Source organism: Micropterus salmoides, unplaced genomic scaffold (assembly GCF_014851395.1).
Source record: "Micropterus salmoides isolate LMB-PRFRI ecotype aquatic unplaced genomic scaffold, ASM1485139v1 Ms_hic_scaffold_22, whole genome shotgun sequence".
NCBI classification, from domain to species: domain Eukaryota; kingdom Metazoa; phylum Chordata; class Actinopteri; order Centrarchiformes; family Centrarchidae; genus Micropterus; species Micropterus salmoides.
Genome location: NW_024041373.1, coordinates 6,931,664 through 6,956,394, shown reverse-complemented (window position 1 = coordinate 6,956,394; position 24,731 = coordinate 6,931,664). Strand labels below are relative to the sequence as shown.

The 24,731-nt window shown below is 41.1% G+C and overlaps 1 protein-coding gene across 1 annotated transcript in view; it reads right to left on the bottom strand.

Annotated features, from left to right (window-relative positions):
- LOC119917305 (adhesion G protein-coupled receptor A3) overlaps window positions 1–24,731 on the bottom strand; it is a 170,752-nt gene that overhangs the window by 56,273 nt on the left and 89,748 nt on the right. The window contains 1 exon segment of the mRNA XM_038737568.1: window positions 349–559. Coding sequence (XP_038593496.1) covers window positions 349–559 — 211 coding nt within the window.

Sequence of the window (24,731 nt, the reverse complement as noted above, 5' to 3'; positions counted from 1 at the left end):
GGACACGGGCGCGCACATTCTCATACAAACTCGTGGAAGACAGACTGTTGTGTTGCAGATAAACTTCAAAATAGAAACCTAAAGTAGCTAGTTCTGTAGAAAGACAAATGCAGCTGTTAAGTACAATGTGATGTAAACATTGATGCAGTGACATTAATTGAAATTAAATAAGCGGTAATTGAGTTTTGATTTATTTTGGCAACATGTACGCTACACTGTGACGCTTGTGTGTCAACATGTTGCGCAGAACAAACTGATAGACTGTGTGTGTGTGTGTAAGCATGTAGTCGGCAATACAGTACAGCGTTGACATCACAGGCATGGAGATAAAAATGGATTTCCTCTTACCTAATTTGGTGAAAGCAACTGGTGTTGAAACGCTCCTACGCTTCCCATCATCTGCGAGATTTGACGAATTCCCCGTGCAAGGAAAGAGTTTCCCATTGCGAAACACAATAAACTGCAGCTTGCAAGTGGAGTTATCAACAGATTGCAACGCAGAGGAGGATATAGGCGTACCAGCCAGCGGTAAATGGATTGAGGCGACTGCCACTGAGTTCTGCGGATGGAACAAAAAAAGAGAGGAAAATAAAAATTAAATAATGTCTCCGAAATGCGCAGAAAAAAACAAACTCCCATAGAAAAAGACTGACAAATTGCTTTCCTCTCCAGGAGTGGAGGCGACCATAGACCACAAGTGACCAAGGGAATGAGAATCACGTTTGAAGCGCTCTAGTGCGCCTATTTGGTCAGGCTCCCTGCCGCAGAGGTGGAAATGGTTCTTACCATTTCAGCTTGAGGGCACATCAACACTGCAGCTTGATTTAAAGAGACAACCGGTCTGACTTTATCTTCTTTTCACCGACTATAAACACTGGAGAACCCCCGAAAAAAATTCCCTGGCAATATTTGGGAAAGGGGGTTTCTAGGAGAAAGGCATGGCTTGTATGTCAAGGTGTGTACCCTCGCCATCTTTGAGCACAAATCCACACTCATCTCATAAACTTGTTTTTTTTTTATTGCTGTAGTGCAAAACCCCAAAGAATTCGGAGAGAAGGCATGCCAAAAATCCCATCAGAGATTCAAGATCCACAGTCCATCTGATCTGTTATGACCTGTAGCTAATAATTTTGAAAACTGAACAAATGCCATATTAGCAGTCAGGAGTCTATGCCTATCCTGTCCCAAGAACACCTGTGCTAAAATCAAGATCCAGCCTTTTGAAGCTGCATGATAACAGCTGCAAGAACTTTGCCACAGCTCAGGGTTTAGTGAATCGATGCCCCTGGTGGACAGAAATGTTGTTCAAGGGTGTGTGGACCAGTGACTGACCGCACTTAGGCTGGAAAAGGCAGCACTTGCCCCGTCAAAATATCAAGTTTAATCATAAAAAAACAAAAGCTTTCAAAGGGGCACTGTGAGCATGCAATTCCTACAGGTGTGGCCACACACTCAACTCCATGCATCCCATCAACAGAAATAACTGCACAGGATATAATGTGCTCAATATTTCATAGATAGAAATATGTAAGAGGAGCCAGTGTGTACTTGCAAAGGCTAATAAACATGTTTGAAAGTAGAAGCCTCTACACACAATCTCAATTGTAATTTTCTCAGAAATGTGCTAATCTTCTGGTCAGTGACCTTCATCGGGGTGTGAAGCACTTGCGCACAAAACAGACTGATATCCTCTTTGTTGATTCATTAGGAAGTAATTACACAGAAACTGCTCTTTCAAATAAACAGAACAACTGTGGTTATTAACACATTTCTGTACTGTGAACAGATTTTTTAGGAAGAAGCAGAAACACTGAAGGTCCCCACATATTATCCAGTAAGTGACCCTAATGGAGAATGATGCTAATGACAAGGCTGATGATGATACGTGTTCATAAAAAAGATAATGGCCGTGTTACACGGGGGCTCGCTTTCCAAATGAAGTCGGTTTTGTTCAGCTTTCAATCACGTCACCCTCCAGTGTGAGGGGATCAGCACTTTGAGCCTAAAGGGGAGGGAAGCTTCCTGCCAGAGATGAATGTAGATGCCCATAGTGCCCTTACAGTTAACGGGGAGCTGCTTAGTCAGACGTTCAGCCCAATCAATGTTGACGAAAAAGATGGCCAAATTTCTTAATCAAGTTAACAAGCGCTCCTTTGTCCATTCATAGGTTTCTTGTGCTGGCTACAGTGTTGTGGTGTTTGCTAAATGTGGGTGCCCTGGCAGTGACAGGCTTTGCGTCCCCCTCAGATACAAGAGTCTGGGTTGTTTTGCTCCTTCTGGCCCTTCCATTATCCGGGGAAATAATTCTATATAGCTGACAAAAAGCAACGGCGTGCTTAAGCACAATTCCTTTAAATTACACCCGTGTGTGAGGAGCCAGATGTGATTTTACAGCATTGGGTTTGTTAGCTATTAGTTTCTGCATTGACTCACTCTTGAAGGCTATTGATTTTCATTGCGCTTTGTGTGTGTGTGTGGGTGTGTGTGTGTGTGTGTGTGTGTGTGGGGAGGAAAGACAGAAAATCCTTGCCTTGAAATTTATGTTGCATCATTTCCTTTCTCCAAACAGCTTAAGCTTGGCAGTCAGTTTCCAAGATGTCACAGGATACAGACATCAGGGATAGAGGCGGAAAGGATTTGAGCCTCGGTGGCAGTCGGGAGATGGGAGAGAGTTCAGCAGAGGGCCAGCTCGCCATCCGAGCGGTTCTCATTCGGCGAACATAGATGCCAGGTGACCTTCATCCCCTGGGGGTATGTTTTCAAGGCGTACAACTCTCTTATCTTGTATACTTGTCTCCTCATCTCTGTTTTACATCTTTTATCCTCTTGTATGTGGCGTATCAAAGGGATTTACAGCCCAGAGGGTGTGGTACAAGCCACGGCGTTTGCAAGGTCCCGTTCTAAGCGACAATCTATGTTGCTCTTGAGCAACCTAAACAGCTACATTTCCTCAACCCCAACACCACCAGGGACCTCACACTTCAGAGTTGATTTAGCTGGTTGTACCACAGCCGCCTGACCTTCCTCCAAGCCCGTCCCTTTCCAACAGGGCAGCATGCTGTAGCCTTAGTAACCATAATCACACACTCCCCTCCGCCTCACACTCTAGCCTCGGCATCCCCCCCCCCCCCCTCCCCACTTATTCCTTTCCTTACAGAGGGCATCCAGGTGAATGTCAGCAGTCACCTCTTATTTCAGGCTGTTCCCTCTCGTCCACCTCCCTCCCTCCGTCCTCCTCCACCTGCTCCTTGATGCACGGCCTTGCTTGATAGAACCACAAAGCTGCAAAACACTGCAGGGCAAAACACAACAGTGGAGTTTGACCCGGGGCAGCCACCAAATCACAGCATAAACATCACACTATTACATGGCTCCTTCACTTCACGGGGGGATTGCTGTTGACTATGTTTAGACAAAGAGGTGAAAATAAAGAGAGCCAGCATGTGTTTGTTTATTGTATAATCCAAAATTAGAAAAAGCCACAGCTCTGTGCCTTTGTAGATATATCTGTAGGAGAGATAAATGATTTTATTTGCGCCGGCAGAAACTTGAAAATTAACTATAAATGAAATGAATTTAGCTCAAAGGGCAGCTTGCTGAGCTCGGCCCCAGCCGAGGAGAACTGCTGACGAGCGTGATGGGAGATTTGCATAATTGTTTTTGTAATCGTTGGCAGTTCTGTCGGCGCAGACGTCGTCAAAGACACAATGACCATGACAAATAGGTAGACATCAGGAAACTTCAGGGGGTCATTTCTACCCATGATGTTTCAGAGTCTGAAAATAAATCACAGTTTGCTCAAAAGCAACATTTAGCAAGGCCTTGTACACAAGCCTCTACTGGAGCTACATTTGAGGTTTGAACATTTTTGTATTGCCCGATGTTAAAAATATAAACAAAGGAACGTGAGTCTACAGAAGTGATTGCCATGGTTGCACCTTGAAAGGCATTTTCCTCTTGAGCGTTATTATGTTGTTGCATTGTTAGCCTTACTTATCAAGAGAAATTAAACACAGTCCTACACGGTTGCCATGCCAACACAAGTCTGTTTCCTTCAGACAGGGCTTTGTTGTTTGGGGGGTGGGGGGTGGGGCATTTGAGCAGATTTGAAGCAGGAAATCAGGCTCTTTGGAGAGGCAAAGCTGTGCTTCAGCTGTCAGCTACACTCTCCTCAGTCAGCTCTGACTCAAACCGTCACATCACAGGGCTGTGTCTTAACAAAAACATTCAAACGGCTGCAACAGATGGACAACATTGTTTAATTTTTTAAAAACCCCATTGTGGATCACAAATTAATGAATTCATTGTGTGTAAAAGCATAACTAATGTAATAGCTGCAGGGTGATTGATAATGAGCCAAAAGGAGCCAAGTCTTTGAGAAAGAACAGATCTTAGAAGGGAAATTCATAGATTTTCTGCATGAATTAATACAAATGTATGACTCTCTCTACAGAACCTGATTGGTCATCGTCAGCTTCCTCCGTATCCAGAAAAGTATTAAAGGAGTTTGTCTGATCAGTGTCCTGATGCCATGTCACTGTGGCTCATCATTAGTGAAGGCAAAAAAGACTGTGACTCAGTACACAATGTTCTTTAAAGTGCATACTTTCAAGCAGCACACTGTAATCACAAGAAACTATTTGGGCACACAAAGAAAAAAAACATTCCAATGAGTCATCTCCCATTCATTCTTAAAGGGTCAGTTCACCACCATCACAACATAACATAACATATTCTGTCAGACATCGATATTTAAGCCATGGTTCGGTTCATACCTCTTTTTTTTTTGCTGACTTCAATTTGCCCGGGGAGTCGCAATTTCAGGGTTATTATCCATCTTGGGCTAATTAACCTAGCCTAACTTGCAGGCAGACTCTTTTGGTCACAGTTGGAAGACAATAAAATAAGTGTATGGTGTTATATTTACACGGTGGATATTTTACAAGCACGGAATGGATAAAGCAAAAGGGAAGTGTGAATACACTATTGCAGATGTTATTCGGCACCATGTTGGTAGAACAGTAGGCTATGTCAACAACAAGCCAAAACACCAGTGGAAATGATGGAGAGGAATTTGTTGTGTGTGTGGAGGAACTGCTGGCAAGACTTTATTTCCTAACGCTATTCGAACACAACAAGCTCCTCTCGCCAACTCTGACTCACATTTCCGCTGTCGTCTTCCTGCAACATCTCGCCTCTCACGAGATTTAAGAGCGAGAATTGTGAGACTTCTGTTTCTCGTTAAAAAGAAAGGGTGTCACGGGGAATCGGGGATCCTTTCCATGATGTTGTCTGACACCTGGCATGACAGTCTGAGCCTGTCGGTGGCAAAAAGAAGCACTTTTTGTGGATGTAATTTTGACAGGCGCAATTACCCTAAAGTAATACGTTGCAGCCACTGCAGCTGGTTCGCGGCTGCTGGCTGAAGCCATCTACTGCAGGGATTCCTAAATGTTTTGTACCTACTAGTTGTTTTGACCCCTATATGTGAAAATAGGGCACATGTTTAAAAATACAGAAATGATCCTGAACAGTTAGGGTAACATAATTTGCATATTAGATGACCCAAACCATTTTTCTTAATTTTTAAACCCTTTATTTTCTTTGAGGTGACATTAGTCTTCAGCAATGATTGTCAACTTGCATTTCAGTTAAATTCCAGTTTAGCTGACACACGGACCTAAAAGGATTGTGTCTGGATTACAACAGGTTTACTCTGTGGTTTTAGCTTTTAGAAGCTTCAGCTTAGAAAATATAAGCTTGTTCTACGTGAAACACATGTCTGATACCTGGAAGTACAGTAAATGTATTTATGTAAGCGTAAAACACAACATCAATCTCTCTATGCTCTCTGTGGTAATGAGCAGACAGGGTTAATAATATTCATATTCTTGTCCATTCAAGGTGAGGAAAGGACTCTCCAGCAAATGCCTAGAGAGACAGCCAATGACAACCCCGAAGCTTTTATGTATTCATGTATTCATTCACTCCCTAAACCATTCATTAACTGTTTATTCACCAACATGTTCACTCATGAATACTGCTGATTTGACTTTAATTGGCCTGTTTGTGAATAAGACTGATGTGGCATGACTGGAATCCCAAGAAAAGCATCCAGACCCATAACGATATACCTAGGCTTTCTACCGTTGGTTGAGTAAGGATTTCTCACAAACACACACGCGCACACAAACAGTTGTGTGGTCCAGGTCATACTTTGCTATCACCACATTTTCTCTCCCACACTCATGCTTCTCAAGTTTGATTCAGCTGCAGGGCAGGGAGACAGGATTAATGTGCGGTTAGTCGGTGCAGCAATAACAGTTGGCTATCACACAAAGTGGGTGTGTTAGCACTGCCCGAGAAACATGGTCATAACTTCGGATTAGGCCGCAGGGTCCTGTCCTCTCTATTTGGACTGCTAGATGGATAAACGTATGAGCTCTCCTTAATTCAGTACATCTAAAAGCTCTGTTTTAACAACCACTCCCAGATTAGCCATCACTTATTTTGGGTCACTGGTCCATTCATCTACACATTTATTTTCCACCTGTCGGATGGTGTTATTTAAGACATTCTGCATCTCAAGCCAGTAACAAATGTACTGCACTGAAATCAACTGTCATAACCCGTCCGTCCCTCACGCTGCTGTGAGAGCCGTAGATTTAACCTGAAAGTGTGCATTCCACTTGAACAACATGATTAAAGTAGATCTTCATTTGAAGAGAGAAGGGGTAGAACAAATGCGGTCTCTTTGGGCCTTTTCAGATTGTAATATGAGATTTGGCTCAGAGGTGAAATGAATGTGAACTGATGTGTGTGTGCTTCGCAGATTGAATCATTCAATTAGTTTTTTTGGTCGCTATTTGATTGTCAGTTTTGGCAAGCCAAGGCCAAGTATTGATCTCATAAACGTATGCCATCAAACAGTTTTCAGTTTGAGGAGGAAAAGTGAACTCGACCAAATTAACTGGAATGAAATAATTATGCGGCGGCTGTCGCCCTAACAGTTGATGAATTGCTGTAAAACAAACACACACACGCAGATACACAGGAGATTTGAGATGTGTTTCTTGTCTTCTTTCCATGATGTATAGTGTGTATTATCTGATATGCTGGCCCATAGTGCCTCCTCCCATTTATGATTCAGTAGCAAGAAGGTATAGCTAGTGCTGCCAAAGTGTCTCCATGGTAACCTGCTTATGGATCTGAGTGACTTTACAATTTCCCTCCACAGTGGCAGAGTAGGGGGCTAGCAAGCGCATCGTGTGTTAAGTGCCTTTATATCAACATGAGTATACATGAATATGCATGACTGTGGGGAGCTGGGAGTCATTCATCAGCAAAATCAGCTAGACATGCTACAGTGGGATGGCTGGCTGCGGACCTCCACTTTGGAACATGATTAACAACCCTCTCAACCTCCTCTTCAGCAGAGATCAAACTGTTAAGATTTCAAAGATTTAAAAAAAAAGCAGACGTAATAAAATTTTCATATGTGATTTGATCAACCCCCAGAAAAGTGTAAATATTACATTTTCTTGTGAGCATGATGATGCAAGGTATAGCATGGTCTGAGGAGCCACTTGTTAATGATAACACATGCAGGAGCTCTATATAGGATTTTTCCTACACAGTGGCGCTGAGCTGCAGACCTGTTGTGTAAATGAATGAGATGCTTGAGGGGTCGCGGGGTCGTCGCTGTCTGCATAGCAAAGACAAATCGCACTGAGGAAAAATAACAAAGCTTTGAAGATGAATCACCTCCACGCGCACGCATCTAAACAGCATAATGGGGCTTCTACGGTCCCATCACCGTGGTAGATGATGCAACAAGCTGACTGCGTGCATCTTGATTGGTTCATTGCCTCCCTGCTGCAGGACTGAGCTGGAATCAAACACACGCACGTGTGCGCACGCCCGCACGTCCTGTCTGCCAGGACAAACACAACAATGACACAATGCTGCGTGTACAAGCAAAAGCTGCGCTGAGAACACAACATGCCAAATGATCATAAAAGCATTCACACTATGATAACTTTAAGGACAATCAGGAAGTGCTACATGGTTAGAAAAGGTGTTAATTGTTAATTACAGTGCCATTTTGTTGACATGACAGCAAAAATGTATGTATAAAAATTCAAAAGAGATATCTCTTGGCTTAAATGTATTTCAGCTACCATTAGCATTGTCTTGAGATGCGATTGTCTTCAATGGCTTGTTGTCTCATTTTGCATTTAAACTTCTTGCCAGGAAAATGACATTGGGCATTGCCAGGGCAGATCTGGGAAATAAATTAAGGCACAGGAAAAAAAGAGAGATGGAGAGTTGCGTATATTTATGCCCTCCTTTTGCCATATTAATCCCTTCCCACTAATCCTTCAGATGTACCAAATAAAACTGTAATGGCTTTGGTGGTCATCTTTATCTCATCGGGCTGATGATGAACTCACTGGCAAAAATGATGAGCAAGCGGTCAATGAAGGTACATTTATGATACCTTGAGCTTAAACCTGTGTAACTGTGTGAATGTGAAGCAAAGAAAGCCAAAACAGAACAAATGTATTCACCAAACCCACCCAGGATAAAGCTTCTGCCTACTGTGCTTAGTCACATAGCATCAGCTTTATTAAAATGATGGTCTCCACATTTTCTAAGTCAATTGCATGTGGCAGTGCAGAATAGCACACACATAATGATGACTTAGGATAGAAAATGATTTAGGATGCATTAAGAACTTGACTTTTTCTTGAATTGGGACTTTTGATCTGAACTTGGAACTTTACTGAGGGTCAAGACTTTAGACTTACTTGTCATTACTGAACAATGTACACTGGCTGCGTAGTGAAAGCAACATGCTAGCAGAGCATCATCAATAGCTGCAATCCTCTGTCTGTGACTCACAGGTGTATTAAAGTGGTCACCCATGTTGGCATTGCTCAAAAACCATCACTATTATTACACGTGTAAAACATAAGAAAATAGACCTGAAGGGGAAGGATATGCTTCAGGTTGTAGTTAGGTGCATAAAGCACATATAGTGTGAGCTGTTATGAGGCCTGTGTAGACTGACCTGTATTGATTAAAATAGAAGCCAAGTGTATCTGTTCTCTTAGACGCTAAAAAAAGCCTTGAGTAGACAAGCCTAAACCTCAACTGCTGTTCCGCAAAGGAGCAAACTACAAACTTTTCCCTTCTTTGAAGGGGTAGTTCGACAAATAAGAGTATTGACTTTCTTACCAAGAGTTAATGAGAAAATCGGGAGTCTCTGGTGAAAATAATTCTCCAGGAAGTCCCATAAAACGACAACTAGATTGTTGTTTTACACTGCATAGAAGAAATAAACTAGATATAACTTATTAGTTAGTGAGTTCAAAGGATTCTTATACCTGGACAGAACCAGGCTGGGTCCCCGTTTTTTTCCAGTTTCCATGCAAAGCTAAGCTAACCATCTCCGGACTCCAGCTTCTTACTAAACAGACAAATATGTGGGGTGCTGTTCAGCTCAGAGAAAGTGTTTGCCCAATGTCAAAACGGCCAAGATTCGGGTCCGACTTGTGGCCCTTTGCTGAATGTTACCCCCTCCCTCTCTCTCTCCCATATTTCCTGTCTCTCTCCGGCTATAGTATCTCACTAAGGGCAAAGGCCCCAAAAAAATCTTGTGAAAAAAACAAACAGTGTGCGTGGTATCGCTCTTCTCATGTAACCCATGGGCAAGAAAGCAAATAAGCATATTTCCTAAAATGTTATCCTATTCCTTTACAGTCTGCACATGGTGAGTTTTTGATGGTCAAAAGACAGGATTTCAGTTGAATGTTCCCTTCATTCAATTGCATGTCTCCCTTTTTGCATAAGACAGAGGAAAATTGTAAGCAAGCATCTTTTTTTTCACAAGTGATAGAATTTTTTTTTTTTTTTAATGCAACAAGTCATAGTTAAACAATAGAAATTCCTCAAATCTGTATCTATCAGATTTTATGGATGCACTTTTGATGTGTTTGTCCTCAGCTGCGACTTGGTATTCTGTACAAGTCTTGGTCATGCTGAGAAATCCAAAACACTTCACTGTGAGCAAGGATAGGATGGAGGATTTATTGGAGAACTCTTGTGCCTCAAACGCACATCCCTTTAATCGATCTGTTGAAGCATTACCATAATCAGCTCACTCTGGCTGTTCGGCTTTCCCCCATCCCTCTCCATGTTTTGATCAATGAAGGTCCCATCCATAGTCAACCCAAACCCACCCCCCAGCTACAGTGGGACCAGCGCCAATTGACTCATATATGTAGTGAAAAGAGGAGAAGGAGGCTTGTATTTCTCAATCAGGACCATCGTTCCAATCAGAACGATCAGGCAGGCAGCGATTTCTCCAGCACCATGATTGTGCTGGCCATGATGGGAATCACAATTCTCTTAATAAGATGGAAAAAAGATGATGATCTGAGCCTTACTGTGAGAAAATGAAATCCCCTGGGATCGTCAGCCATTTAATCTGTTAAACAGGGCTAATAAACTGGTGTCAATCCACTGCCTGTTTAGCACAATTGCAGGAAAATGCTGCCCTGAGCCATATGCTAATAGAGGTTTTCTCAACTAGTGAAATGCTCATGTGACTTACAAAACATAATCAAATACCAGGCAAAATTCCAAATGCACTGGCATTAGCCCTACGGCTTACCATACATGAGGGGATGATAAAATACATTATATCTGTCTATATTGTTTTTGTTTGTGTCTGATTAAGCACATTGTGAGCAATGTACAATACTGAGTCAAATTCCTCGTATGTGTGCACATACATGGCAATAAAGCTGATTCTGATTCTATAGGAGACACATGCTTACAGATTCACATCCAAACTCCATTCTCCTTAGCTGATTGCTCCATTGTTTTTATGTATTTATGGGGGCATTTTTTGATTTTATTACAGTAGACAGCAAGCAGGAAATGAGGGGAGAGAGAAATGTGGAATGACATGCAACAAAGGGCCCCAGCTGGATTTCAGACTCAGCATCTTAAACCTCACCCATATACCTGCTTGTTCCTGATCAAAGTGACTCGCTGCTGAAATCTATCCCAGCATACCTGGATGTGTCTCACGGTTCACCGGTGTGATTGAACTTTCTTGTGGTGAGGTGATAATACTGCTAACCACTGAGCTGCCATTCAGCCCTGCTTCACACAGGACACATTTAATTCATATTTGTAGCCTGTGTGGCTGTGCTCTCTGTCAACAGACAACAAATGGTAGGAATTCTGTGGCTACTGTACAACAGCAAGTAGAGCTGAAACAATTAGTTAATTGATTTGTTGATAGACAGACAATAAATTGGCTACTATTTTGATAACTGATTAGTCATTTAGTTAAAAAAGTTATTTTTCGGTTTTCTATGAAAATAAACTGAATATCTTTGGGTTTCCAGCCCTATATTGCAGTTCTGTGACTCCTCTATGGCAGCTTTGCATGATTCAAAGTTCAAAAATAATCTATAATTCACCATAATCTATCTTATACTGGCACTTCACGCAGACCCTCATTTCAGCATCTGTCTAAAACAAGCTGTAGATGCTCCTGTCTCTTTGAGACAACCCCCTCCAAAGCCCACTGTCTTCTCATTGGCCATTGTCTTGTGTTTACCATAGACTGTATATAAAAATAGACGTAGTGTCTGTAACGTTACCCGTTGGTTTCTGATGAGCAGTTTTGAAGCCCAAATTGGGCGACGCGCTGTTATCTTTGCATGTCGCCATGCGCCACTCCAGGATAACCAAAAGGTGGCAAAGAGGCGGTTCATGGGTGGAGCTGAGGTGACGTGTTGCTGAAAACCACAGATAAATAAGGACCTATAGATCGAGTAACAGAGCCTTAAGTTTTTGAGGAGTGCCTTGTTTGCTGCTCTGATATAAGTCTAGTTTAAACACAGAATAATGTGTGCACATCTAAACCATTCTGTGGGTAGGTGTTTTTTTTTTTACAACAGAGTAACTTCTCAGTCAATGTCACATTTGTCTCTTAAAGAAATGTCAAAATAAGACCTAAATAAGAACCTTTAATTTTTTACTTTCTAACATTTATGCAAAATGTTAACCTATAAATACCATCTTAATATTTTCCTTTACAGCTCCTGACTATAATATATTGTTGAATTTAGATCACTCTATTTACAATTAACATAGGAAACTGATGATGTGTGATATGTGATAAGAATGTGATTTTATTATATGTCTGATCAATTTTATAAGTATATAAGTATTCCTAATACACAAGCAATAGTTTAACAAATTAAACTCTTGTCTTGCATTCATGAAAACATCAATATTAAAAGTTTAAAGTAGTTTCCTAATATGTGCAATATACGGTTTGCTGCTGGACAGTGTGCAATAATAATCCATGCTGCTAGACACCTGTTGACTACTCAAGTCAGATCTTATTGAACATTTATTATTACGATCTTGTTTTAAATTTCTTATTGAACTGTACAACCTTTTTTGGCAAATTCTAATCCACCAAATAAACTCAGAGGCGGCTCTCACACACCTAATTTCTCACTTTGACTAAACCATCGCCCTAGTTACAGCCCAGGTACCTGTCTGCAGGCATAACGCTCATTATATGCTGACAAAAAAGGCGGATACAAATCTCTGCAGGTAGCCTACAACATTAGCTTGGCAGCTTGGGGCTGCTCGTATCTGGCTAATTAGCGTAACGAGCTAAGCTAACAAGCTATACGCAGACAGCGATACCTATTGTTAACACATAAATAAAATACAGGAATTTCACTCACCAACTGGAACACGGACTTCCTAGAGGTTCTCTCTCCAATAAACCGCACAGCCTGCCATTATTCATGCGATATCTGCATGTAGAAATGTCCAAACGGCTACACCAGGCTGTCAATCAAAGATGCCACGCCCCTAATAATGCAGAACTTTAAGGCTTAACATAATTTAAACAGGTGAGTTATAAAAAATTCACCTCCCTCACAGTTGTCACGAAGGGCAAAATTAGCAATATACAATAAAACCATCATTTGAACCAGGCTGTAAACATGTTTTATTCTGCTGTAAAGTTGGGCATTTTAACATGGGTCAATGGAGATTGACTCCCTTCTGCAGCCAGCCTCAAGTGGCCACTCGATGAATTGCAGGTTTTCGGTCTTCCCAGATAGCCTCAGCCCGGAGATCAGAAGTTTGTCGAATGGTGTTTACCAGTTGCCACAGGGATGGGGCTGCATGTTTCTTTGTGGGCGTGGCCAGCATTCTCTGCCTGGAGCAAATGACCATATATGGAAATCCGGCTCGGAATGACATCATACTGAGTCGTTGGTATAAAAAGCTGTTCAAAACAGAGCATTCAGAACAGTGGGATATCTGAGGTTTTGTCTCACAGGGATTTCTTTTAAATACCTCATTATTTGAAGCTTTGGTCATGTTTAACATGACCTGATGATCTGATACTGTAACATTATAGATATGCCAGAAAATATGAAAAATCATAATAGGTCCCCTTTAATGGTATTTAAAGTTATTTTATTTGCAGTGTGTGCTACATATAAGGAGTAGTTGGAGAAACAATGTGTAGGGAGAAGTAATGTAACACAGTTCGTCTGCAGATATACCACTGCCAAAAAATCTTTTTTACTTTTCTACACTCATTGGCCCATGTGGGGAGGCAGGTTGTCACCTGGGCAAGTGATAATGAAAATATCATCTAATGTAGCTGAAGGATCCCAACACACTATAATTCTCTAGAGTTGTAGCATTTATTTTGTTGGTGTTGAAGGGACTCTGGTAGGAACATTATAGCACTGTCTGCATAGCAAAGGTTATGATTCAGCCTTTTAATTAATTTCTAGTTAATCAGAAACATGTCCCTCTATATTTGTAGCCAAGCACGTAAAAACAAATAAAACATTCAGCTTGTCTTTGACCTAGGTCCATGACAGCATCTACAATTAATGGCTGCACATAATAATATCAGTGTTAAATGTCACTTTTTAGGTTTTTACACAATCACCCATATCACATTACTGAAATAAATGGACAGATTATTTGGATGGAGCAGAGCCGGTCTACCCACGGCCCACACTCATCCATCTACAGAGACCCTCTTGGCCCAGATTAGCATCAGACAAGAGGGCACACTTTGAAGATTCTGTCTCAAAAAGTGATTAGCTGGGAGCAAGCCATGTAGCCCAATGGGGACTTATTAGCCATCCCACTCAGTGTACACAGTGACCGCAGAGAGACAGAACCAGTGAGAGTGAGAGGGAGAGGAGTCATTCATCAGAGATTTGTTTTCACCCTGAATAGAAAACAAGCAAAGTAATGGTGTTAACAACCCACTGGCCTTTGTCTCATCACCCCCTTTAACATATGCTTCAGAATGTTCCAATCATCTTTGATCCAAGCGTTAGAGCCTCGGAAAAGGTAAAACAAAGAGATTTGAAGCGATTGTTTTTGATTGATTTTTGTGCTTGTTCCAATTTGGACCATGCAATCGACAATTTAGTTCTCCATCTTAGCTTAGGAGCAAATAGCTTGGATCTTTTTCACTGAAGGGTACCATCCATTTTTAAAAAAAACTCCTCTCTCTAGCATGGCTAAAATGTCCGTATGCACACTGGCCACTGATCAATTAATAACACATTACACTTGTTTTTTAAACAAGTGAAGATTTTGCAAACAGGATGAAATAATTAGACTTGTTCCCATTAAGGTATCACTTCTCCAGTAACTTGTTTCATGAATATTTTGAAACAAGGCCCAATGACATTCCATTGCGTTGGTATTGATCAAATTAAAGTTTTAAAGGCAACAACACTTAGATTACAGTCCGCAATTTACAGTGTAATTATTGAGTACATATGGGGTGTCAATACATTACTTACTGGGTACCTATGCTGAGTACGGGGGGGAAGACAAAAGGTTAGGTAATAACTGGGTTAAAGGACACTGTGAGTATTTTTACCATTTAAATAATTGTGAATTACAGTAATATTATTACAGGGTAATGAAGCAGGATAACTGTGGAAAACTTAAATACTGCAACGAAGACAGTTATGGTATGGTATGTTTTTGAAATGATGATAAAATACTGGGGAACAGTAATACAGTTTTGGGATCCAATGCAGGATCTCTCGGACAATTAAAAATGGAAGAATAGAAGAACCTCATATCATCAGATCATTAAGGAGACGAATAAATATACTTTTGATCAAAAAACTTTTTTTCATTAATGCTAGTAATGTTCATTTATTCAGAAAATTAAATTTCAACTTTTTTTGAAAAGCATGCACCGGTAATTCCAGCTCAGCTAATGTCATAATTACTTATTAGTGACAGCTGTCAAAGAGTGCTTATTAACCTCCTTTTCACTGTAAGTGTAGTGTTGTTGCAGGGTATGCAGACTGTAAAATAATATTGTTAATTAATGTACTAATGTACAATATCTTTTAATTGAGTCATTAATTGGTATCGCATGTGTACAAAATATTTGCACTGTTTACTCTGAAGTGTTATGTTGACAATTCTATTGTATATGAAAATATTTAATTATCTACTGCGACTGGTAAATTTAAAGGGGAATCTATATTTAAGGGCTAGACGCAGGATAAAAATGTCCCTCTTACAAATCATGGGATGGATATTTTTGCAGAAATCTCCTGAGAGAGCTCCTTGAACTCAACGAGACTAGCAGCTAAACAAACAGCATAATGTATTCATGGCATACTCCTCTTTGACTCTCCTCTCCAGTGTCAGACTGGAGTGGGATTCATCTGTTGTGTGTGTGTGTGTGGAGGGGGTGGGGCGTGATTTATACCCGCAAGTTCATTGCCGCTGTCCCCTCTGTCCTGAGAGAGACACTATCTAGCTGTTTGTCTGCGATCATTTGACCCCTGGCTACCACTGCTGGCCATCTCCACCTCCATCAGACTAAAGAGCCTGCCACGTGCCCCCAGCGACTGCCACTATGTCACAGCATCTGAGCTACAAGGATCTCAGGGGTGGGAGCTAATTAGTCACTTTATGGCAGTGAGTCTGTCTCCGCTACTCTCTTTAGAGGAGGACGGCACTGTCATCAAGGCGTCATTACAGTGAGATAATTGACCGAAGCAGCAGTGTTGGGGCAGATGCAGAGATTTGCTCATTGCTTTGACCTCAGATTCATTTAAAAGTCAATCTGGTTACTTAATGCTCCTCTGTTGAAGTAATATTACTTTAGATTTTCGTGTCCTTAAAGAGGTCATCCACAAGGTCACCATTTAAAAAAAAAAAATGCTGACAGGACGGAGCAAAGTGCTTTCTGTTGTGTTTGTGAACTGTTTTTCTAGTCATTTAGTTGCCAATCAAACAGCGTACTATGAAGTCGATAAAGTTTGCTATCGGTCACTGCTCATGCTAACTAACCAGGTCTACTATATCTTTGAGTCAAGCCATTGCTAGATGTGAAAATAATTGGCGGATTTCTAATGCTGTTCTAAAGACAGCAGTTGATGAGTAAGGCCAATTTAAGTATTTATGAACAAGCTATTTATCATTATTGTTTGCTCTCAATTATTGAATGTAGATAAGGAAGGCTGGAGGTGAGACAGTAAGAAACTCAATGAGACCACGGTGGTGATTGTGACACATCGCCCTCAAACGAGCTGCTCAAAAGTGAGCTGCAAACCTGCAGCCTCGAGGGAGGTTTCTATGAGAATAGATGCTTGACAGCGGTCAGCACCAGCCAGACTTTAGTTCCACTCCAGGGATGGACCTTCCTTTCCATGTCAGTGTAAATGTAATTTTCACTCAGCTAAAGCACCTCAGGTACCTCCTTGCCTCAGATCCCGGATTAAGGCGTGAGATTGAGAGTCAGAGAGAGACACAGGAATGACGTGAGAAATTAAATCAGTTTGAAACAATCTGTGGATTTGCTTACATGCATATTTGCAGGCACTTGTGCATGTTGCTGAGGTGCTGTATCACCTGTTTGTCAATTTGTTCAATTTGACCACAATGCACATTCACTATTGTCCTTCATCCACGTAATACATATACTGAGGGATCAAATGTAATTTCACACAGCCAATATTTTGATCTCGAAACCTGTTCAGGCATCACACCAATGTGAAGGAAACCTAAATATATTCCTGATGTTCAAAACTATTTCCACAGTGGTTTTGATATACAGTATATTTAAAAGATTCCCTGGGCCTAAAAGTGGAGAGTTCAGTGTTAATTTAGCAGCTATATTTTGTAGAAGGCTACAGTTTTTTTTGTGATACAAGAAAAACAGGTTAGACTATCTTCAGGATTAGCATGGTAGCTCATTTGCTATATTGAATGTTTTATGAATGTCTTGCCATTCATTGATTAATGGAAAAAGCAAGTAAATGTAAATGCTCTGCATTTGTATAGCTAGCTGTATAGCTTTCTAGTCTTTCCAACTCAAAGCTCTTTTACACTACATTGCATTCACCATTAACATACATTCATACACTGAGCCCAAGTGCTCAAACAGAAACCAACATTCATACACTGGTGGAACAGCCACCTGGGGCAATTCAGGGTTCAGTATCTTGCCCAAGGACACTTCGACATGCAGCCCGGAGGAGCCGGGGACTGAACTGCCGATGTTGCGATTATCATGCAACCCGCTCTACTTCCTGAGCCAAAGTCAGACCATCATAACTTTTTGTGAATTGATGGGCCTTACCAGTAGTTTAAAAACGCTATTAATTTTAGATAAAAGTGTGCACTTTTTAAAACAATTAACTGAACATTTATTGTTAACATGTCCAATAATCAATTAAAGAAATTTCTCTAAATGTGCATCCATGCATGCATGAATTCTGATTTATGCCATTTTTGGGGGGCATGTATTTGCTGTACTTTTACTGGACCCAATTGATGCATCATACTGTATGTAAATGTTTTTGTTCACACATTTCTTGATCTACATCTCAGTGATACTGAGTATAGGATAAATTTAAGACTTTTTAAATAGAAAAGCTAGGATAATTTTTTGGGAAGAACTTACAGACATCCTTACATGTTTTCAGAAAATAAAGGTTTACAAATAATGATATAAACAATTATATTTACTTTTTCAATTCACAGAGAGAGCACTTGGCCGGAGGCAGAGATGGGGACTCAAGTCGCACACACAGAGACTTCAGAATCGACTTGATACTCGTCCTCAAAAGACTCGACTCGGACTCGAGGTGCGGGACTCGTGAACAATGTTTTTTTTTAGAAAATGTCTTATGAGCTTGCTGTTATTGCCCTCCCTGCGTTGCCTATAACCTGCCTATGTAACACATACTGCTGCGCGCGGCCACACATGAGAGAGGATAACAAACAGCACAGCAATTCATCATAAACTTTGGCATTAAAACTTCATACAAGGCCCAAACAAAGAAGCGCTGACGCAAAATAGGTTAGTCAACATGTTTAGCACAGCAATGAATGAGCGATAATTTACTTGCCAAACATGTGATTAACGTAATCATTTACTTCCTGCTGGCTGCCATCAGGTTAATTATTAACGCTGGCTGCAAACAGGTTACAGGTTTATTGTTGATCATGTAACGTTTTATTTAGTTATAGCGTTACACTGGGTTTGAGAGTCTGCAGGGTGTGTTGACTTACAGTTGTTAAGCTGTCATTAAATGGTTGTGCTCTGTAAGCGAAAAACAGGTTACAGTTAAAGAATCCCTTATAGCTATGCAGTTTTATAAGCAACCTGGATTGAACGCAGCAGGTGATACAACATTCATTATAACCACGAGAGACTTGACTTGGACTGTAGCTCAAATACTTCTCTGGCTGGAGGTGTCCCCATCTCCCCTCGTCAGTGAGCAGCAGATATGTAAAGGCCTTTCCACTTTCCATTGACGTGTCAGTAATTGCGGCAGTTCCCTATCTCCACAGCAGAACAACATTCCACCTTATCTCCATGACCTTCCATAGACAGCCCTCAGTCCCCGGTCCCAGGGCAGGGGAGGGGGAGAGAGAGAGAAAGAAAGAGAGAGGTGGATAAAGGTGGCTGGATAATACACAACTGACTCTTCATGCGATCCCAAACACCATCGACCTTTGGTGGTTCCCCATGGGAACTCCAGCCTAGGTCTATACAGGACTTAACCTAACACACTCTGCCATCCATCTCTTTCCTTTAGGCCACATTGTATCACATCTACCTTCTCATTTACAACTAAAGCTCCTTCCAAAGCCGCCAATCCAGGCCAAAGCACACCCCAGGGGCTGCAGGACCCAGATAAATGCCGCAAACAGTCCAGTGTGTGTAAACAGGCGCTGTCAATCAATCCTCCTAGAGGGGACAAGATTCTTGTCGATGCAAAACCACAGTAAGATATTTAATCCATATACTGTCTCTTTGCTGTGGCCTGATTAATGCCAAAGTCCTTTTAGGCAACTCCTGAAAAGCGCTGTGAGATAACTGTTGTTGTGATTTGGCGCAATATAAATAAAATTGAAATTGAATCCTGCCACTCGGCCACCATTTTGGCAACGCCTCCGGGCAGCTATTTCGACTAACAAGCCCAGGCTCCAATCTAAATGAAAAGGAAGAGAGCCAGAACTGCACTTTTACAGGTCACTGGGACATAAAAAGTACATGAACAGAATCAGCATTAAAATCTGATAATAATCGCTGAAAAAGTTTGACAACTTTGCCCCAAAATAAGGTTTAAAAAGCATTTTCTCCGATTGGTTCTACTTCTACTACGCATGCGTAACCACTTCCGCGCACGCGAAGTAGAAGTAATACGGACCCTTACGTCAGTGGAACCACATGATTGGCTGAAATGTGTTTCACGCTTTGGCTGTTAAAAGCAGACGATTGGCTTTCTAGCGGGAGGGGTGGGATAACAGCCATCTTTGCCGTTTTCAGCAACGGTCATTCAATGTATTTATTATAGAGGTTTTCTATGTTAGTGACAGAGTCTGCCCTTCCTGTACTGGATTCAAATAGCCTTCACACTCTGGAGGCATTCCCAGGAAACAATGCATGCATCCAATGCAACGTTCTCCCTGTTCACATCAAAGATGCCACAGGAAATCCAATGTATTTGTCACGGCAGTTAGCAACAACCATGATCGTACATCAGAAATCTTGAGGATTACAACTTTAAAGGCATGTTGGTAATTGTTGAGATACAGGTATGTCATCAAAGATGCTTTAATATTTCAGTTACAAACAAACAAAATACTGCATAATCCAAGTTTTAAGATTATTTTAAATCACTGCACTGCAAACTTGTGTTTAATATTAGAAAAAAGATAAAATATTAATTTTTAAAAAAGAATAAAAGAGATAAAAGATCCATTTGGGCTATATTTAGGTAAAATGCGATACTTCCACTATGTAAACATAAACCTTAAGACCTCGACTGAGAGAGTTTGACCCTGTCCCAAGTTTGACCCTGTTTAATGGGTTTAAGGTCTTAATTGACCCAAATAAATGAAGAGAACATAAGTGATACTACATCCCCGCCTAGTGATGATAACCAAAGTAAGTCCTGCACTTGCAATGGGAGGAGAGCAGCCTTGAAAATCCCATTCAAATAAGTACTGAATAAGGAAATCTATGAGAAGGCCTGGACTGAATAAGAATGAGGGCATTAGGATAAATATAGAACAAAGATACTTTTTGGAGGACAGATTTTCAAAGCAGGGTAAACTGAAAGTCTGCAAAGAGAACCAACAAAAAGAAAAGTTATTTTTCCATACTGTATTCTGAGGTTTGGTTTCACCTGTATGTAACCCAGTTCATTTGCAGAGATTTGTCACAATTAGTACTATCCTGCACAGCAAGGGCACACCTTCCACTGTGTGGTTTGCTTGGTGTGTGTGTCTGTTATTATGTTAATTGTCTGTTTACCACTGCGGTGCGACAACAGAATGTAGTGTTTTCCTCCGCTACATTATTCATGGGCTCGAGGAGAGGCTTGGCTCCATGTTTGGCACTGGCTTGTTTTGTTTAGCGTCCCCTGTTACACGGGCCCTATCCACCCCCACTTCTCACATTATAAATTCTTAATCGACGCCCGCACTAGCTCACAACCCAAATCTTTCTGGCTCTTCTCCTGCGCCGCAGGCACGAGAAGCTGGAAACAAGTACAGGTGGATCTCTTCTTTGTCCTCACGCTCTGTTTACAGGAACACACAACGCTGATTAATGGAGATAATCAGATAACGACTTCAATGAATAAATTAGGACTGGCTGGAACTGGAGGCACTGGTTTTTCCCCCAGGAGGCAAAAAGGGTTTGACTGAGTGCTTAAACACCAGTTTTTGCATCATATTCAGAAGCTATGATAGTATTCATTAAAATAACATGGTAAATATGTTCTTGTGAATCACACCCATGATCCAGTCTGAGTATATTTGACCTCCAAAAGTGCCCCCCATTTTTGAGCGTTAAATGTGATTCATTTTCATGCTATATTACACATACACTGACATTAATCATATCACTTCTACCATTTTCATCAAGGTCACTCAGGTACAGTAAAAACAACACAAGCGTGAAGTCACTCACCCAGAGCAAGAATAAAATCATTCACCACAATATTATTGATTGTGGCTCGTGGGGAGGACAGATTGGGATATGATACGGTACTTACCAATATCAAAAGAAGTTTACCGTGAACTACAGGTAGGGGAGGAACCGAGCTGAAAATCAATACTCCAACAACTTAAAGCCACATCCTGTGAGGCCAGTTGTCTTAATTGAAAAGAGATCGAGTGTGGATAGCAACAGGGCCGCAAAAAAAGCTTGAGTCTGCATTGAGAGTGTTACTGGAGTGCACTTTTACAGATTTGAGGAGCTGGAAAGAGACCATTGGAGTGGAGGAGGAGAGTTGCTGGTTGGTAGGATGGGTGGGCAGGAGGGCAGTGGTGGGTAAAACGGATTTTTATTGAACCGCTGAATCCCTTGTGCCAAACGTAATTTGAGGTTTTTGTTATTTTGCCACCATTAGCTGCTAACAGCCCCGTCACTCCAGGGCCTGTCGTGATAAAAATAGAGTGGGGAAACAAGGGTGAGTCAGAACCACACCATATTCAATCTATGCAATTATGATGCCGTTAACATTAGCCCATCTGATTCTTTAATGTCAAGGCAAACAGACGCATCACTCAGGGAGCTTCCAAATCTCATCACAGAGGAGACACAGGTGGAGAGCGAAAGCCAAACAACACAGTATAATATTGTGATGAAGCGACAAGTGAGAGACAGAGTAATAGACAGTGAGGAAGCGATGGGGACAGATAGAGTCTTGATGAGAGTGGGCGGGTATGTGTTTGTTTGGGATTGTGTGTTGTGCGTGCGCGACCAGGCATGTGTAAAGCTCAGAGGATAAGTGCACATTGAGCGACAAGGGACAGGCCGCATCACCATAAAATGTAATCTATTAAAGCTTATCCCAGACAAGATCACTACATCTAAATTCATCTCAGTCTGTCAGGCCCTGTTCTATTCCCAATGCTGCTGTGCCATAATGGGATGTGACAGTACATGTCCTAAGGAATGAGGAAATAAGAGATCTCCATGTCACCTAGCCGTGTCATTTTCATACAGCCACTTGCCCCATAAAGACACAGAGCAGCTGGGCAAACACGCTAAACAATGTACAGAGAATTAAAATAGTGCATTATTGACCTAAATGTACATACAGCCTTCCATAAAGCATTATTAAAGGATTTTTTTGTTGTTACCGATGCTGTTATTCCTTTTCATTAAAAATAGCATTGTACCTACCAAGCTAATTTCTAAGATCTAGGAATAAAGCAACAGACGATCAGACATGTCGTAACTTATTTAGAAAAAAAAACACAGGATATGGCGTAGTTATAACTTAGACTATACATACCAGTCCATGGCTGTGCCCACACACAGCTTTCTTGTGGGATTATTAGTAACATTTCAGGAGCACTCACTTTCGGTTTTACCTCCAAATTCATCTCTGGCGAGTTCAATATGGAAGATCTTTTCTCTCATGTTTTGCCTATTCCTCTCTGGGGACATTTCTGCTATTTCTTGCCACTCCAATCTTCTCCATCACTTCCCCTTTTCCACAATGTCAGAGTCCTCTTTGTTCATAAAATGATCTTATCTTTCTGCCCACATTCCTGGAGCAAATTTGTCCTTGGATGTTGTTCATCGAATATCATTGTGATCCCGTCATTCTGTCTTTCATACCCACTATTGCACAATCTACCGCCTCCTCTTCCCCACCATTACCCTTACGATGTTCTGGGTGATACAATTGACAGTGTCCATCTTCCGCCTGCAGGCTTATTCCACCACCAGTAACATGTAGACTCTGTGAGATCCTGTGCCATCTTCTGTCTTCATGAAGGTGCTTAACATCAGTTGGGTCTAATCAAGTTTTTCTAAAGTTGAAGTTAATAACCCTAAAAAAATATATTACGCTTATTAAAATTGGAAGTTCTACTCTTTTTACTCATTGGGTAAGGGTTTCCAGATCTAAGTCCCCCCCCCCCCGGTGAGATAACATATTTTTTGATCCAGTTTGAATTGTGCTCTGCATTACACATATGATGATGGTCAATATAAAATGTACATTTAAAAGTCAAGAAAGTCGCAGTTTGATGTGAAACGGTTGAAGTATAAGACTGTGAAAATACATAATTACAAAGACCACAAACCCAAAAGTTGCGTATGTGACATCTTAACTTTTACTCTCAATGACTGAAGCTAACGTTACTGAAGCTGGCGTCAAAGAACTTCCATGTGTAGATGATGTGATGAAAGGACAGAGAGTCGTTGGATTAAACACATCAGGTGAGATATATTTCTGCGTTGAATGTAGCTAAGTCTAGCTAGCAGCAACCAAGCAATGAACACCTAGCATTACCGCGTTACCATGTTGGTGACCCATACTGTGCGAGATGTGAGATCATTCTACGGTTTTCACACAAAACGACATGTAACTTTCTTGACGGACAAAATTATATTTTAAATTGACAAACATCACATGTGTAATTCAGGGCACAGTTCAAGAAGGATCAAAAAATAAGTTGTCTCTCACTATTGACTACTGTACACATTTTTTCCGAAATAAGGTCCCATGGGCCGGAAGCGGTAGCGAGTGACTTAGGCTCTCTAATGCCTGTCTGGCTCCGTTAGTTACTGCTTTTGTGCCTGTCAAGGTTTTTAGCATGGTACATAAGAGATTTACAGTGATAATGGTGGCTCATACCACACGCATTTCTTAGTAATATTTTTGAAAATAATGATAAATAACTGCTGCTTCCAGATTTTTTTCAGCTGTAGCTGGCTAGCTGATTAAGCTAAAGTTACCTCCATGAGTTGGTTGAAAATGCTGTCTCCGACTGACTTGTTAATGTTTCTAGCTGTCTGATTTTAAAATGAGAATCTTTTAAGGGTCTTGTGTTTCAGGCTTAAATAGAAGGCACTACCCTCCAAACTCTTTATAAAGAGTATTGCTCTTACCACAGCCACATGCCCACTGAAAATCCAAACCTTGAAGAGCCTGCCATGCCTAGTCACAGTTGCTAAGCTATAATTGGGTAAACACTGTTCAGGGGAGGAATTTAGTAATAAATTAATTTGATGAGTTCAATTTCATCATAGCGAATATAAAATGATGGTCAAAACTGCAAATATAAGACACAAACTGTAATAAACTGGAATAATCCTTCAAGTCTCCTCTGGTTTCTGTTTCCTTGAGAGA